General features: G+C 46.7%; 1 protein-coding gene across 1 annotated transcript; it reads left to right on the top strand.

Moving 5' to 3' along the window:
- The first annotated feature begins 8,932 nt into the window (after window positions 1-8,932).
- Window positions 8,933-10,994, top strand: LOC130144268 (olfactory receptor 2AT4). The gene is given in 2 exon segments (XM_056327682.1): window positions 8,933-10,812; window positions 10,814-10,994. Coding segments are annotated over 2 exon segments (927 nt in total). The 5' UTR covers window positions 8,933-10,066.
- The last annotated feature ends 6,460 nt before the right edge of the window (window positions 10,995-17,454 follow it).

Raw genomic sequence — 17,454 nt, 5'->3', positions numbered from 1 at the left:
TGGCAAGAGGCTGTAAATCTGGAACAGCGCAGAGCAAAAGCAGCTGAGAAAACAGGCAGGAGCCACACTAAGCCCCGCTGTGCCAGCTGCACGCAGAGATAAGCCAAGCTTAGAGCCAGCTACTGCTGACAGCCAAGGAGGGACAGCATGGGCAGCACCGCAGTGACATTCAGCAAGCTCCGAAGTCCTCTCCATCACAACCTTTGCCTCAGCAGGATGACACGGAATAACCTCAAAATATTGAAGTTTAATTTTTTTTCCTTTGATTTCCAAATGATTGAGTCTCACAGGAAAGCTGACGTGCTCCATCATTGATCTCTGTTCTACACCAAGAGAGCCTCCGATGAGCAGGACACTTGGCCACCTCTCCAAAGGGCTGAGCTCAGCTGCAGCAACATCAGAAAAATACCTCCCAGGCACAATGGCCCCTTCTCATCAAGTTAGACTAATTGGGTTTTCTAAACAGGAGAAGAAAATGTCCACATCTGAGCAACCGTCCTGCTTGCAAGGAGCTCTCAAGGTTGCAGGAGCAATTAAGAAGAAGACACCCATGTCCAGGTGGCCAGCAGCCCACCCCACCCCTGAGATGGTCCAACAGTGGTCCCAAGAGTATAATCATTCACAGTGCAACATTCCCCTGAGTCAGGACGGTCACTATTTAGCAACCTTGACTTTCTTTTCCACTGACATCCCAGGTCCCTCCTTGAATTTGTGTCAGCTTTATCTTGTAGTATGCCATGGGAGGAGTTTAATGACCGGATGGATGGGACTCCTTATGAAGAGCCACCTCTTCTTGTTTGCTTTGACGGACCTGCTGGTGGCTTCATTGGATGTCCCTGGAGTCACAGTGCAAATTCAGGTATTTAGGTTGCCTAATGAGAGGTGGTAGATGCCCCATCCCTGGAAACATTCCAGGCCAGGCTGGACTGGGCTCTGAGCAACCTGGGCTGGTGGAGGTGTCTCTGCCCGTGGCAGGGGGGTGGGACTGGGTGGTCTTGAAGGTCCCTTCCAACCCAAACCCTTCTGTGATTCTATGATTCTAACATGAGGTCTGCAGGGCCCTGATCAATGCACATCTCACTATAGGGCTCCACCTGACCAAATGGAGATTCCCACCTCCAGGTAGCTCCTTTGGGCCCAATAGAAAAAAACAAAACAAAACAAAACAAAACCAAAAAACAAAACCAAAAAAACAAAACAAAACAAAACAAACAAAAAAAAAAAAAAAAAAAAAAAAAAAACCAAAGGAAGCTCTGAGGACATGGTGCCTTCAGCCATGCAGGTGACAGTCCCGTTCAGAGGAGGAGGCTTGACTGGTGGCCACAAAGGTTTTTCCAGCCAACCCATCCAGGGCCTGCACCGTGGGTCCAGGACAGACACTGCAAACCCTGGCAAGCCTTGCTCCACCAGCGCATTGCTCCAAGTCCCTGCGCTAGGCACGGCTGTGCTGACAGAACCCCAAACCCTTTCTTAGCTCACAGTGCTGCACTAGGGGGTGTCAAAAGCGCGTCCATCGCTCACGAATCCAGCCATAGAGGAAAACCTGGATGCTGTATGCAGACAGCGGGTTTGTGTGGCTGATGGACACTGCAAGGAGGTAAGGCGTGAGGGGCTCCCACCCAAGTGCCAGTCACTTGAGCCATGTATCCCCCCAAAATAATGGGGGGTGCACTATTTACATGCTGAAAAGCTGGTGGGAACATGCAAAGCATCAGCTGGTAGTTACCACTGAAGCTTGGGATGGAGATGGGTGATGGAGGGGATGGGCAAGTGGGCAGATGGATGGAAGGAAGGATGGATGGATGACCTCTTCTGCCACCGGCAAGAGAAGAGGAGGAATCGGGCGGGCCCTAGGGACACTGGGCCCCCCCCCAGCCGGGGAACTGTGTGCTGGTGTGCCGGGGGGTGGCAGTGTTAGAGCAGAGAAGGAGGACGCTCCCTCCATGCGAGCAGGGAGCCTGCAAAGTCCCGGAGTCCGGATGCCCAGAGCATCCTTAACCCTCAGCTCAGCAGCTCTCCAGAGACTCCTGGGACTGGGAATGAATTTTATTTCTGTGCACATCTCTGGGCAAAGAGAGGAAATAATTAAAAGAAAAATAATTTAACTGTCAATTTTTAGCTAGGCAAAAGGAAAAAACAAACAGCAGTTCTGGGTTCTTGCTGCTCACAGTTTTGTGTGAGCTAGGACTGCAGCCACCTGCATCTGGAGCAGGTCCTAGGGACATCTCGACTTCCTGCCAGTCTCAGTTTCCCCATCTGCAAAGTCAGGGCTGTTCAGATGAATTTCCCAGTGAATCAAGTCACCACCACCCACCTCTCAACCCACTGCACAGAAAACCCCCAGCCCTGCCTATAAATCTGGGGCCACTCACCCGAAGAGCACCTGGGAAGCTGTGGGGTACAAGCTGCATAAGACCGGCTGTGCTTTGGGGAATCACTGACTCTTTCATCCCTTCCTAATAGCATGGCACATGCCTCGTGCACAGACAAAACACACTGGGGGAAGGAAGGTGTCACCCTCACCCTGCCCCAATACCCCTCTCTGTTCTCTTTTTTGCAACTTGAGCTATGGGGACGATTTATATAGGATTCACGCACTGTAGGGAAATGCATTTTTATGGCATCCAAATACTGATTAGATCTCACTGTGACATTCACCTTGTTTGTAGCACATCCATTTATTTATCTTTCCTTATCCAGCTATTTTATTAAGAATCGATTGTGCACGCTTGGCAAAATTGTGTAGCTGAAGAGTGACATCCAGTGTTTTACGCACACAAAGACAAATGAGTATTTTCCTACCCAGAACTTTTGGAATTCAAAATCAATGGGGTGGTCAATAATCTTTTAAACTGGGTTCATTATTCCAAAAGCATTGGTTTGCTCCTATATAGGATCACTCCCAGCTCGAGCACGGAGGAGGGCGAAGAGGGTGGAGATATGGTGGACGCAGATCTGATATGTGAATCCACACAACAGCAGGACCAGGGGATGCTCACTGAAATCAGTAAAGGAACAGTTTATAACAGGGAAGTCCTGGTTTTGTGCAGCAGGCAATGAATCTTGGGGATTTGCAGCCCATGAGGCTGTAGAAATGCAGAGGACCAGCAGGTTAAAGGGGAATTTACAGCCCACAAGGCTGTAGAGATGCAGAGGACCAGCAAGTCAAGTTGATGGACAAGTGGTCGATGAACAGATGGTGAAGGGGCTGTGTGACAGTGTTGGCTGCTGGGGCAGTGTGAATGCAGAGGAGCCCAGGAAGGGGCTTTCCCCATCAGCATCTCCATTGTGAACAGCAGACTGGGGTGAGCTGGGCCATGGTCTGACACGGCTGGGCACCAGCTGTGCTCTTATGTTCTTGGCCAAACACTGCTAATTTATTTTTTTATTATTATTTTTATGTTTTATCTTAAAAACAGAGAAATAATGAAACAGAAAGAGTGAAATCTATTTCAGATAGCATCCATGTAAGAAATTTTTGCATAAATGAATTCTTCACTGGAGCTTTTCTCTTTGAATCTAGCATATATATGAAAATGAAAGTATTTGCCGGCAAGTCATAGTTAGGAGAATGAAAGCACTTGTGCTGCTCTGGGACATCCACAGGGTACAGCGGAGTTTGCTTATGGGAGAACGAAAAGTGGCTCCAGGGTGACGCCCCACCTCTGCAGAGCAGCCCAAAGTGTAACCTCTCGCCACAGACCAAGTCACCCAGAACTTCTTAATGTGTCAGATCTGCAAATAAACAAAACAAAACAAAAAGTTTAAAACTTTAAAGCTCTTCCTGCATGCTCACTGGGACCCAAGCAATCAGAGGCTCAGGCTCCCCGAGGTTTCAGCACACTCCAGCACCAGCCCTGCAAGCCCTGATTATGCTGTCCCTAGATATTAATTATTCTGAAAAACATTTCTAAAACCCCAAAGAGCTGCAAGCCACGGAGAGACCAATTTCGCTGTTTTTACCAGTGTTGCCACCCAAGTGTAAGAATGAGTGTTTCAAAGCAAACACATTTGGAAATGCAACTTCTTCCGAATGTTTACGGGGAGTATTTTTAATATGAGGACCCAGGAGCTCTGCCATCAGGGGCACCACGTCCACTCGGATGCAATCAGAAATTCAAGTGGGAAATTGTTCCCAAAAATGTACGTCAGAAAATGCATGGAAACAAGCAGAGTCATTACCTGCCCTGTTTGCGCTAAGCATGACCATGGCTTAGTGTTGACATTACTTGTTCTCATGTCCACGGGGCAGGGCCAGATCCTGCCCCCTGCATGGCAAAAAGTGGACACATGCCCCTGGTCTTCTTGCACCAAGAGGTGCTCCAAGAAGTGACCGCAGAAACCAGATGACCAGAGATGAGCGTGCAAGGGGGGACAGGGTAGGAGTGGCAACCGCGTTGGTTTGCAACTTGTCAGTTTTTGAAAAATTGCAGAACAATTTGCAGATTGAGGGAAGGTGAGGGTGGGACATGGGGTGTCTGGGCTCTGAGCAAGGAGTGGAAACCACAGGGAGCACCAGTGAGACCCGTGCAATGGCAGACAGCAGAGGAGAAGCGGTTCATGAGCTGGAGGAGCAATGTGGCAGTGGGAGAAGGTAGCTCAGACAAGTCTGAAGGCGAAGGGAAGGAGAGGGTAGAAAAGGAGACGAAAAAGTAATGAACTGAGCTGAACTAGCATGAAGCTTGGCTCTTCTGCCACACCCTAGGAAGAGTGGGAGCTCCCAGGTGAAAGGACTTGGCCTTCAAGAGGCACCAGGGTCTCATTCAGGAAGGTCTGGTCGGCTTCTGCCTGACAGCTTTGCTGCCCTGTCCCACACCTGGCCAGATGTGCTTGGGAAGCAGGGATGGCACGGGAAGGCTGCTACTCAGTCAGCCGTAGCACAGGGAAGGGATCTGTCCCCCACCCAAACCCTGGCACAGGTTGCTCAGAGGGGTCGTGAAGTCTCCATCTGTGGAGATACTCAAAACCTGACTAGACAGAGTCCTGGGCAACCTGCTGCAGGTGACGCAGATGATCTCAAGAGGTGCCTTCCAACCTCAACAATTCGGTGATGTGGTCATTTGTCTTAAAGCATTTAGCAGCCTCCTTTGCTGACATCTGCCAGTCACACTTGAGCAAGTCCCTGCAGCTTCATGTGTAGCATTTTCATGGTGCAGCTTCTCCAGCTGTTCCAGATGTCTGCTTCCAAATGAGATGAGCTTCCCCAGGGGAGCATCTCACCCATCATAGCCTTGGGCCAGAACAGGGACCTCAAACCTGATAAGGTGTAAGCATTTGTGCTGACCTCTCCATCCTCCCGCCACCATGGCCATCCCACCTCGGCCAGCTGCAGACACCATGGTGGTGACAGCACTGGGGTCCTACAGAGCTGCACTCCTGGGAGGACATCTCTCACATACCACCAGACATTGGTGTGCTCAAGACCATACAACATTCAAGTTAAGCAGACTGTTGTAAACCAACACCTTGAGTGACTTTGTCCTGTCCCCAGGGAAGCCAGTGATGACATTTTAAGCCGGAGCCGCTCTTAGTCCTGAGGGTGTGGGTGTTTCACAAAATTGAGGAGTTTAATAAAATTGCCATCCTGAGGGAAGGATTGTTGTCCTGTAACATTTTTCCCCATCAATTATCTATCAGAGGCTAGATAATCCCAGGATCACCTATAGCGGGTGCATCTGAAGCTACCTGTAATTAAAAATTAAATTACAGCTGACAAGATCACATCTGGAATGGTTTATAGTAAGCAATGAGCTCCTCCTCCGTGCCATACAAGAGATATTTTATCACCTATTCTTCTAGAAGAATATCAGAACTATATGTTCAAATGACTAAACGTAGGGGAGACTTTTCTCATCCCTACTCTAAGCTCAGGAAACCACAGTTATATGGGTTTGTCTACATGGAAATGCAGCTGGTGTCTCCTTGTTAGTCCCTGGAGTGAGATGTGGACAGCAGGAATATATCCACAGCAGAAACATGATGGAGAAGGTGTGAATCTCACACCAAAACCTCAACAAGTGTTGTCAGCACTTGGAGGCTGTCAAGGGCACTAAGTCCATTCAGGGGGGACTTTGCACAGCTCCACCATCTTCTTGATTCTGGCTCTGATGGCTTTTGGTCAGGACATGACTGGAGAATGGCAGGGGGTGAGAAATTTAGGAAAAATTACTGAGGATTCAAAGATGCCTGCAAACCACCCATGACAGTAAAAGTTTATTTCAAAGATTCTGTTTAAAAACTATCTGGCTCACTCTGGCATGAATCCCATCTCACACTTTACACAGCAAACCACACTGGGATCCGTCTTTGTGTCCTCACATTCCCAAAAAGATCCCAACCTCTTGCCAAGCCCTCAGTGATGCTCTGCTGACCCCATCTCCCCCAGTCTGAGGATTCAGCCTCAGGACACTGGACCCAAGGAACTGGTATCTAAACCCCACCTATATTCTGGCTTGACTTCTCTTCCCAGGGATCATTCTGGGCAAAATGATGAGGATACACTCCAGGAGCACCACCAGACCCCACCACCTAGCAGAGCTCTCCAGCTCTTTCATTTATCAAAGACATGACTGCAGTTTGGAGGAATGACTGGGTCAGAGCAAGAGAAGTGAGACAGGTTTGAGTTTTTGTTAGGTATCTAGATGCTCCTGAGATGCAGGTGGGTGCAATTATTCACCAATTGCTAATATGGTAATCAAATCCATATTTTTCTGTATGGTGTCCATGGGTGATCCTGCACCACAGAAGCCTGAGTGCACCAGAAACTATTTACACAGGAAAGGATTTAACCCTTTCTAATTGCAATCCAACAGCTTTCACTGAAGACAGTTAAGGGACGGTGAAGGTATTTACGTAGGCACCTGGAGCAAGGGGATGTTTGTGTGGGAGGTCACTTGGAGAAGGAGTTTAGTTTGGTATCTATGAATTGCACCTCAAAGGGAATGTCTCCATTCATTGACCACAGAGCCAGGTGGCACTGTCTTCTCATGCCACGTGCCTCAATTTCCCAGTCCACGCAGCTCTCAAGGGCTGTCATTTTTTTCCCTTGGCTTCAGCCATGCTTGACAAAGCCTCCAAAAGAAGAAGCTGTGAGGTTTAGAGGCAACGGTCTCAGGGATGGAGAGGGCAAGGAGATGGGCTGCTCACAGACGGCTGAAGTAGTCACCTGGTTGTCCATGTAAAGGGGTTGTACATGGGCCAACATACCTAGACATACCTGAGCACGGTGTATGGAGCAGTCCTGGGCTCCTGTCTGAGGTGGAATTAAGAACCAGGGGCCAACCTGCAGGGATGGTACCCAAGGAAACTCCCAAGCAGCCAGAGATATTGCCCAGCACGTTGTCTTTGTGATTTCCCATCCTCCTACAACCAGCTAAGCCATGTACCAGGCTTGACCTAAAAATCCTGAAGAAAGGAGATGGAGCTAGACCAGATACAGTTCGGGATCCTCTGTGGTTGTTTGTATTCGAGCTGTGCCCGCACTTGGGAGAGCTGCTGCTGGCCCTCCCTGAGAGCAGCTCCCCTGCCTTGGCCATGCACTACGCCATCAGTGTATGCCTCGGGTGGTGTGGAGGGGGAGATGGAGACTTTTGCACCCTCCAGAGTGTGACCCAGGCATTGGAAAGGAAATGCCAAAGGAAGGGCCAGTATTGAACCAGGGGAAGCTCCTCCAGGTCTGGAAAGGAAAGACAGGTCTTCCTCCAGTGTTTCTCTACCAGCCTCAACACCACAGCTCACTTCCATCACATGACAGACTCTGTCTGGGTAGTGAAAACTCATCCTTTGCTGCTTCTGACTATGCAAATCTGTTGTACGATCACCTGCTGTGAACTGCGGCATGCAGCAAGGGGATTCAAAACTGTTGAGACGCTCCATCAGGAACAGAACGTGTGGCTGTCCCAGCTCAAGGCAAGAAAACATCTTGGAGAGCATCTCTGGGTGGGGAGCAGGGCAGCACCTTCAAACACCTTCAATATCAGTAGTGGCTTTGCTGGTTGATTACTGCAGGCATTTTGCCCTTCCTACCAAGGATAACATTAAGGAAGGGGAAGACCTTGTTATAACTTCAAAGTGCAAGTGAGTTATTGTCGCTACTATTCTGTTAATTCAATAATATTTGTCTGACTAATTAATTGTTTCGTTTTGATTTACTTTTTTCTCATGGGGTCCAGGATGGAAAAATATTATTGCAATACTTGTCAACAGGCTTCCAAAGAAGGAGAATTTGATCTGCTATGCCTGAAAACAACTTCAAATCAATGCTAATTTTAAGGACATTCATGCTGGCAATTTTAATTCAATACAATAAATTATCTTGGTTTTTTTAATAGAGAGGCATTGTTTATACAAATTACATCCTTGAAACTTACCAGTTCAGAAAAAGTAATAACAAGAAAGAAATGGAGAAGGGTAGATTAGATGAGAAGTAGAGAGTAAACGAGATATCAATTGTATTTAAATCTGAGTGCGGTGGAAAATCTTTTTATCTGTAATATTAAATGGATCTCTCCTATATGATTACAGAGATGAATTTCTGGGTGAAAGGTAAAACTATCTGAAAATTGCCAGAGATTTAATGATGTTAGGAAATTGCAAAAGACCAACCATTACTCTCAACTACTTGTGGCCAAGCACAAAACATTTCCAAAGGAGTTTTATTTCCCCTCTCTTAAATTGGGATACAGAAAACAAGAAAAGGCATAAAAACTTAAATAAGCTGCATGTCACCTTTTTTTTAGCATAAACCTAATGAAAAAAAAGGATGGTTTTTCTTCTGAACATTATCTTAGTCTTGATTTACCCAAAGTTAGAGAAAACAGATAAATTCCAAAGGAATCTGTGCCTATGAAAGCGCAGCAATTGTTTCATGGATTGAACAGAAGATGCTGGAAGTTTCCAAGATGTTTTATTTTGCTGCAGTAAACAAGCATATTCCATAGGGTTTGGGCAGAATAGTCCTTTCCAATTTGCATTAAATCTTTATGAGCAACAAAGGAAGTATTTCTATTGAGAGGAAAGAAAAACTTTGGAACTCAGGAATCTTAAAAGTTCATCACGTAAAATGAGTGGAAAAGTACGGCACGGTCTTTCATACCCATCCTGGAGAAATCCAAAAGGTATGACAAGTTTATATGAATAATGCAATTTCAGAGCTACATTACGTAAAGTGCAGATATGTGAGAGCTTTAAGTCATCACACAGTGTACCCCTCCATCGGAGCTGAAGTCACTGATAGATACTTATTCCTAGCTTTTTATTACAGTGTCTTTGAACTTTATGAATCTCTGAAACATTTCTTACTATGGTAAAAGGCATGATGCTGACCTACATTAGCCAAAAAAATTACTGTGAAAATTCCTTTCCTTTTATGTACCAGGGAACAACCTAGAAGTCAAAAGAAATTCTACATTTTCATCTGAATTTCAGCAACAGCAGCAGATGTTATCCACGTGCTGCAATGGCTGTGGGAAACACAGTGAGCCGCAAGTAGCCAACCAGAGGTAACACAGGTATGGAAAACGGTGATTAAAATGACTTTGGGTGGCAAAGGTTGTAATAACCTAGCAAAAGAGAGATGGATGATTGACTACTGCTGAGCTAATTCCCTACATTCCCTCAGAGCAGAGAAATGGGCGTTTCCATAGTGTGGCTCATCTCCTCCTTGGTGCAGAATGGGACAGAGGAGCTGCACGCCCCAAAATCCCCCTTTTCCCTACAGACCAGAAAAGGGACCCAGGAGGACCAGTCCAGATGCAGGGGCTCTGCATGGAGACTACCCAAAGCTAGGTGAGACAAATCCTTGCCCTCCACGCCCAAAGCTGAAGAGCGTGCCATCTGCAGACATAATCTGCATCATCAACAGAGACTCCAAATCATCTCAGTTGCAGGTTAGAGACAAGAGGGGCTGAGCTGTGTGCTCACAATGTGCTCAGCTCTGCGAGATTTCATCCGATGTGTGTTTTCCTTGCAGAACCTCTGCAAAGCTCCTTAGAGATATGTCTTCCTGCACATCAGCCTACTTCCTTACTCCTTCTTAACCCCTGCAAGCGTTTTGACCAGCCCCACCATGGAAAGCTGCAGCAGCAATGCTTCCACTAAAGTCTTTTTCTTGGTGGGCTTTCCAGCTCTCCAGGATTTCCAGACTTCCCTCTTCATTATGTTCTTGCTATTCTTCCTGCTGATCCTGGTTGGTAATGCTGTCATCGTCACCGTGGCTGTGGTTGACCATACACTCCACAAACCCATGTACTTTTTCCTGATTAACCTCTCTGTGTTAGACGTGCTATTCATAACCACCACCATCTCCAAAATGCTGGCAATGTTCGTGGACAATGCTAAATCCATCTTGTTTCAGGGCTGTTATCTGCAGATGTACAGTTTTCATGGGTTGATGGTAAACAGGGCGCTTCTCCTGCTGGTCATGGCTTATGACCGCTATGAGGCCACCTGCAACCCCTTTCATTACCCAGTCAAGCTGACAAGAAGAATGAACATCCAGCTGGCAGCGAGCGCCTGGATCACTGCGCTGATAATACCCGTGCCCATCATCATGCAGACCTCTCGGCTGGCTTATGGACACACAGCCAGGGTTCACCACTGCTTTTGTGACCACCTGGCTGTTGTACAAGCCACGTGCTCAGACTTCAGTGCCGATTTCCAGACCTTCTTGGGGTTCTCCATTGCTATGACAGTGTCGGTCGTCCCTCTGTTGCTCGTCACCCTCTCATACGTCCACATCATCCTCTCCGTACTAAAGATCAACTCCAAAGGAAGATGCATGAGAGCTTTTTCAACATGTACTTCCCATCTGCTTCAACATGTACTTCTCCATCACTGTGGCGTATGTGTCCGACAGAGCAGACATCCCCGTTGATGTCCATGTCATGAGCAACATTGTCTTCTCTATTTTGACTCCCTTGTTAATTTATACATTACGGAACAAGGAAGTAAAATCTGCAGTTAAAAAGTCTATTCTGAAAATCTTACCCCTTTAAAAAAAACACAGTTTATGTGAGCAAAATTTACAGCAGTGCAGAAGCCTCATGCTATTTATTATTTCAGTCCTCTGGTTAATAAAGACATTGTCACCTTCAGAGTTCTGTCTGAGCTGTGGCATATCCTACGTTCACGTATTTCAGCCTACTTCTGTGAAGTCTTCAGTAGACTTGCTGTAATATTTATAATTTTCCAGTCTGGTTTCTATCCTTCAGTGACTAAATCACTGAAGCACTAAATAAAGCTGTGCATGCACTAAATAAAGCTGAACTAGAGCGTTACCATGTTTCTTTACACTTTCCCCTCCGTGGTGCAGCGTGGAGGATGCATTATTTTAATCCCTCCATTAAAGACTTTCAGGGGTGGAAGCAGTTATTTTCCCTACAAATGACAGAGGTGACCCTGAGCTGCTGCTCCTGGGCAAGGAAAGTACAAAATCACTTTCCAGGACTGCAGAACTGAAGAAAAAGTTAAAGATAAATTAAAAATGCAAATTCCATTAATGAAATGGTGTCTGTGTGCAATTCGGGGCTATCAGCCACCTCTTACATCCCACCACACGATTCCCAGGTTCCTGCACTAGGAAAGCCACGGTGAAGCAACAGACAATAAAACACCATGAACCTCCAACCTGAGGCAGAGATGTTACCAAGCATCGTAAACTGTCATTTTTTATCTAGAGCTTATTTAATTCATTTTTTCCTCCAGAGCAGACAGATAGTCCAGTGCAAATGAGCATCTCTGACCTTTTGAGACACGCCTGTTTTTTTCTAAGAGTAACATACTGAAATATATCTTTCCTACAGCATCTGCTTAACATAACCTTCCAAAGCTCATTAAAGGTGTTTGGGGTCTGCAACACAGATTCGGGGGAAGTCTTGGGCTAGCTCCTCACTTGTTCTTCCATTAACATTTTTAACTCAAGATGCAGATTCAACCCATTGCTTTGACAGCCCATGTAAGACTAGACGGGTCTCCATTTCCAGTGCACTAACACCTTTAGCCTCCTGTGACCAGCCTTCAATGCTCTCGGCTGCCTCTGAGCAGAGTACCAAGGGAGCTGAAGAGCAGAAGACTGCCAGGCTGTCAAGGATGTGGCATGACCATTCGCCTGCACTGCCCACCACCAAAAATGGACACATACATTGGGAATTCATTGAAAGATACCTAAGAAAGAATTCATCTAAACATAGCGGTTGATTTGGGTGGAGGATGTTGGTTTTAAAATGTTTTTAAAACATTTCCCTATCATGCAGAGCAGAGCATCTTCTCCATCATGAGCGTGTGAGCAGGACCTGTGAGCTTTTAAGAGTCACTGAAGGCCACGTTCATGATAGGGAGGATGCTCTGCACATTGGCATGACATCGTCTTGGTTGCCTAAAAGTGGCCACCATGCTTGGGCATAGGTCCGTACTCCAAATGAGGAGACACCATGGGATCTAGGCAGAACAAAAGATGCCTGTGTGCTCGTTAGCACACAAAAAAAGCAGTGATCCCTCTTCACAAGACAGGAGACCTGCACACATGTCAAGAAAGAGGTTTCCACCAGGTATCTTGCAGATGCACTAACGAGCACACCAAGTTCGGGTGCCTGAAGAGATTTTGTGGGACCAGGAGGTCTCTAATGAGCTTTGAGGACTTCCAGGATTAGATTCTGTTCGAGAGTAGGCGCCAAAGACCATTAATTTTCCCTTGGTCCCATCTTTTGCAGAATCTGGGCTTTGGGTCTGGGAGAACTGACATTTCCTTGCAGCACAAAGCTCCACCACTTCTAGTTTGACTTGAGTGGAGTTTTCAGTTGAGATCTCCTCCTAACAAAGCATTTAGCAGTGAAGAACTGTTCACAACAGCCAGTAAAATGTTCTTTTTTTATTACTCTCACTTTAAAAACTTAATCCTTATTTCCACTTTGATGTTACTAATTTCCCACCATAAGATCTTGTTTCATTTTTTGTCTGACAGCAGATCCCTGTTGCCCATGTAAATTCACATACAAGACAATCAAACTCTTCCTTAATGAAGCGCCCAGAGGCTCTCACTGTAATACACATTTTCCAAACTTTGAACAATTCTCAAGACTTTTCTCCCAACCCTCTTTATGTTGTAACATTCTTCTTGAAGAATAATCATAAAACCAGGATACAATAATCCTGTATTGGCTGCACCATCATCAAACAGAGATATCACTACATAAATGCTTCCAGCATTCGCTCCTTATACAGGATTGTTCTACTCCTCTCAACAAATCATTTTGCAGAGACAAGTGTTCATGAGGAAAAAAGCCCTAAATATACAAATTTTAGCTACTATTTTGATTGCATGGATTTTTCCAAGTGCCCTGAGGATGGGAAGCAGCCAGCACATCGAGCAGGGAGCTGTGCAGAGCCCGGCATCATGGAGGTGCCAAACCCAAACCAACCATCAGGGCTTGCGTGCCTTTTTCATCCACAGCTTGGGAACTCCTCCCAAATCCCTGCGATGGAATGCTGGAAAGGGATTACATATCCAATGCAATCCAAGGGAAGAGGGAGCATGGTCGATGCAGAAATGGGGAGTGCTGTGCTCTCCCCTCAGCTGGCCATCAGGAAAAGAAAAATTGAGCCAAGGAGAAAGGATGCATTTGGGTTTCCCACACCAGCGGGTAGGTAGTTTTAAACTAAAAGAGAGTACATTTAGATTAGATCTTAGGAAGAAATTCCTTGTTGCGAGGGCGGCGAGGCGCTGGCCCAGGCTGCCCAGAGCAGCTGTGGGTGCCCCATCCCTGGCAGGGCTCAAGGCCAGGCTGGATGGGGCTGGGAGCAGCCTGGGCTGCGGGGAGGGGGCCCTGCCCCTGGCGGGGGGTGGGACTGGCTGGTCTTGAAGGTCCCTTCCAGCCCAAACCCTTCTGTGATTCTGTGATGTTCTCAGCTGTCATAACAATCCTGTGGTGGTCTTGGGTGATGGCTCAACCACAAACCACAGTGGGCAACCAGCCACTGCAGCCACAGGCATGAGATATTGAGACCCACCAGCAGCACTGCTCCTCACCTCCCAACACCTATGGGCAAACTGGAGTGAAAAAGCCCACAAAATGAACAAAAAAATGAACATCACCTGTCACTTCTTAGAAGTTTTTTTTCATTGTAAGGGAATGAACCTACTCCAAACCCAGGTGTCCCCTCTGTGTCCTTCACAGGAGCCATCTACAGGAGCTGCACCCAGGAGGCACCATTCCAGCATATGCACCTTTATCTCTGGAAATTATTAATATGAAGCCATTACTTGGATTTCTGTCCCCCCTTGCATGCTGCAGTATTGCTGGGACTTAGCCTCAAGGAGGAGGGGACCTTTCTAGAACCTCCTAAGAAGAAGCAGAGCTTGCAACGAAGGGGAGAGCCCTAGCCCAGCACCTCTCCACCAGCATGACTATATAAAAGAAGGAAATCCACCCAAGGGATTTTATCTCATTTTCAAATAGCGTTTTCCCTCTGTACACTGTGACCTGTGGATTTACTTTTAGGAACTGGACTTTTTTTACCTGGGTAAAACCTGATGTTCTTGGCTGCTCGAGAGGGAAGCAAAGACCTCGGCTGGCTCTTAACATCTGCATTCGAGGGCAGGGTTAGAGCAGGCAGGGTAAAGGCTTGCAACCAGCATTCAGAACAACATTACAGAATATAACTACCAAGATAGGATGCTAAAGCCTTCTCCACTTCCCTCATTCATCACATTTGACAATATAATATTTTTGCCTAACAGCTAGAAACCATTTCCAGCTAATATTATTTGTTATCTGCAGCAATAGCATTATACTAATATCCAGAGGATCACGCAGCTGCCTTTTACAAGACACTGCATTCACATAATGTGTTTTCTGCTCCAAATCTCTCGGTTTTATATGAAACAAAAAATAAGAATTACATCAAGCAGAAGAACCTGCAGACTCTGAGCACCGGTTTTCCAGATGTAGCTGGGTATTTCCAAGCCATGAGATGTAGTCTGTTTATGAATAAGAAACCCCAAATCCTTCCCGTACCCAATTTGTATGTCAGCCTGAACAACACTGCATAATACTTTATTCTCCATACAAGCAGCAAATTTTCTTACCTAATACTCATCATTGCCCTTAAATTGCTCTCCACCTCACCTTCGGGGATGTCAGCCCCCCTTCTCCAGCCCCTCCACACCCCAGCAGCTCAGGCCACTCTCCTTTTTCAACAGAAATCTTGCAGGAAAACCACAATCCGATTTTTTTCTCAATTCAAAATGAAAGAAAATCAGAAAATCAAATCAAAAGCTGTCTGGTTTTGCATCTGTATAAAAATATATGCACCCCAAGGAGCTTATTAGTGCCCACATCCATCTGATGGTCTCCCCCTGCATCACGAGAGCCCTTTACCCCTTTTTGCTGCTGTTTCTTCATGCCAGAGATGCCCTTCCCAAGTGGGTCATGGGCTTATACGTTGTGCAAATTATGTACAAGTGGATGTGAAGCAAAGGCCACACTGTTTCAGGTGCCATTATAATAATAACAACAGCTTAAAATGATATAAGTGTTTATATAATCTATTTTGCAATCAGAAATCTTCTACATAAAGTTTGTGTAAAAACAGATGTTCTTTTTCCATGGTCCCTTCATGCTCACCATCGAAATCAAAAATACATTTGTTTTCATTGTTTGGTTTGGTCTGATGGTTTCTGCATGGTGTGAAGCGAAAGCTTGCCTCACCTACCACAGCGCTCCACAGAGAAGCACCCCAGGGCACCCCCATGCACCTCCTTCCCCCCCACAAAAGCACAATGTTCACCAGGGTCACTCAAAAGCCTCCAGAAAAAAACACTGAGTGCCACAAGCAGCACCCCATCCCCCCGCCGCTGATGCTCCCCCCTTCTCATGCATCAGGGCCAAGCCCTCCATAGTCAACAAGGGGAAAAAAGAGAGAGATTCAGGCACACGTCATCTTGCCTCTTGTATTTCTCCATGCGGGATAGTCTGCACCTGGAAATGTTTGCAGTCACCAGGGTGACTGGGCTGGACACTTCTCTCCTTAACGCAGATCAGTTCTAGTCAGCTCACAAGGGATCTTGCTGCAGCATCATAGCAGGGAAAATACAAAGCTGTGAGGTTTCCAGGGCTTTTTATAGATTTAAGAGCCAGGGAAATCTGGGTTGGAAATGTCATAACATCTGCAGTAGAGTGATACATTTTATTTTTTCTTTTAATTTTAAGAGAATAAAAGTAAAACTGCAGGATGAGCAGTGGGGGTACCTGCAGGCAAACCTCCGGACACGCAGCTTCTCCACTGGGACATGTCATGGCAGCAGTCCCAGAATCTGGAGAATGAAATCATCATTTTCTTGGCGGTTTAACACCATTTTTTATTGTTTGCACCAACAGTGCAGCCTTGGTGACACGGTTATTTGTTTTTTCCCCTCTGCTTTTTGCATAGATTTTTCTGCTTTTGAGCGCATCCCTTCACTCCCAGAGAGCTACATGACATTTGCTGTGCATTTATCATGCTGAAAATAGTCAAGAGCCGGGGGGGGGAAGGCTTTTTTTGTACACAGAAGAAGAAAAGCCTTATGGCCCAAGCCCCTGGGAGCCCAAGGAACAGCTGGGAAGCCACTCACAAGTCAGGCTTTACTGCAGCTTCCCTGCTTAACGCCTTTCTTCACCATTTCTTCCTTGGAATCCTGCACAACTGCAAACCCCGCCAACAGCTGGCTGTCTTTCAGGGTCTTCCAGTGGTCGTGAAAGCCTTGGTCTTCCCTGCACGCCTCTGCTTTCCCACATCCGAGGCTGATGACCTGCCCTATCAGAGCAGGGATGTTGCTGTGTCTGAGAGGAGATGCCTCCTCTTTCACCCAACCAGGCAAGAAGGGATCAAGAGGGATCCTCCTCCCTGTTCCTGCTGCTGAGAGCTTTCTCCTTGGTGCCTCTGCACCAGGCTGGTGGGAGCAGGGGAGGCACCATGCCCTGGAAGATGCTTTTCCCCTGTGAGGATTCCTCCTTGTGCTGGGGGTGAGCTGAGCCCCGCATACCCCAAGGGAAGGGAGAAGGAGAAGCAGATGTACAGTGTCTCACCAGATACCAAATTCTCCAGCTCTTGCTATTAGAAAGGACGGGGCCTGGGGAGGTCATTGCAAGGGTCCTGTTTGGCCCCACACAACTTTCTACAAGTCTTCAAGACAAGAAGTAGCAGCATCCTTCTACCCTTGCAGCAAAGATGGTGAATGGTGTCCTGGGCTGCATTAGACAAAAGTGTTGCCAGCAGGTCAGAGGAGGTGATTCTTCACCTGCTTAGCACTGGTGAGGCCACAGCACCACAAAAACAACGATTCTGGTTTTCTCTAGAAAACAGCAACTCGGTGCTATAAGCTGCCCCTGAAATGGAACAGAGTAATCACGAACCCTGGGAAGCAAACTGAGCAAAAGCAAAAGCATCATTATCCCACACAGTGCTCTGAATCCTCAGATA

The sequence above is a fragment of the Falco biarmicus genome, chromosome 2, assembly GCF_023638135.1.
Source record: "Falco biarmicus isolate bFalBia1 chromosome 2, bFalBia1.pri, whole genome shotgun sequence".
Classification (NCBI taxonomy): Eukaryota; Metazoa; Chordata; class Aves; order Falconiformes; family Falconidae; genus Falco; species Falco biarmicus.
This window is presented reverse-complemented; position numbering and strand designations above follow the sequence as displayed.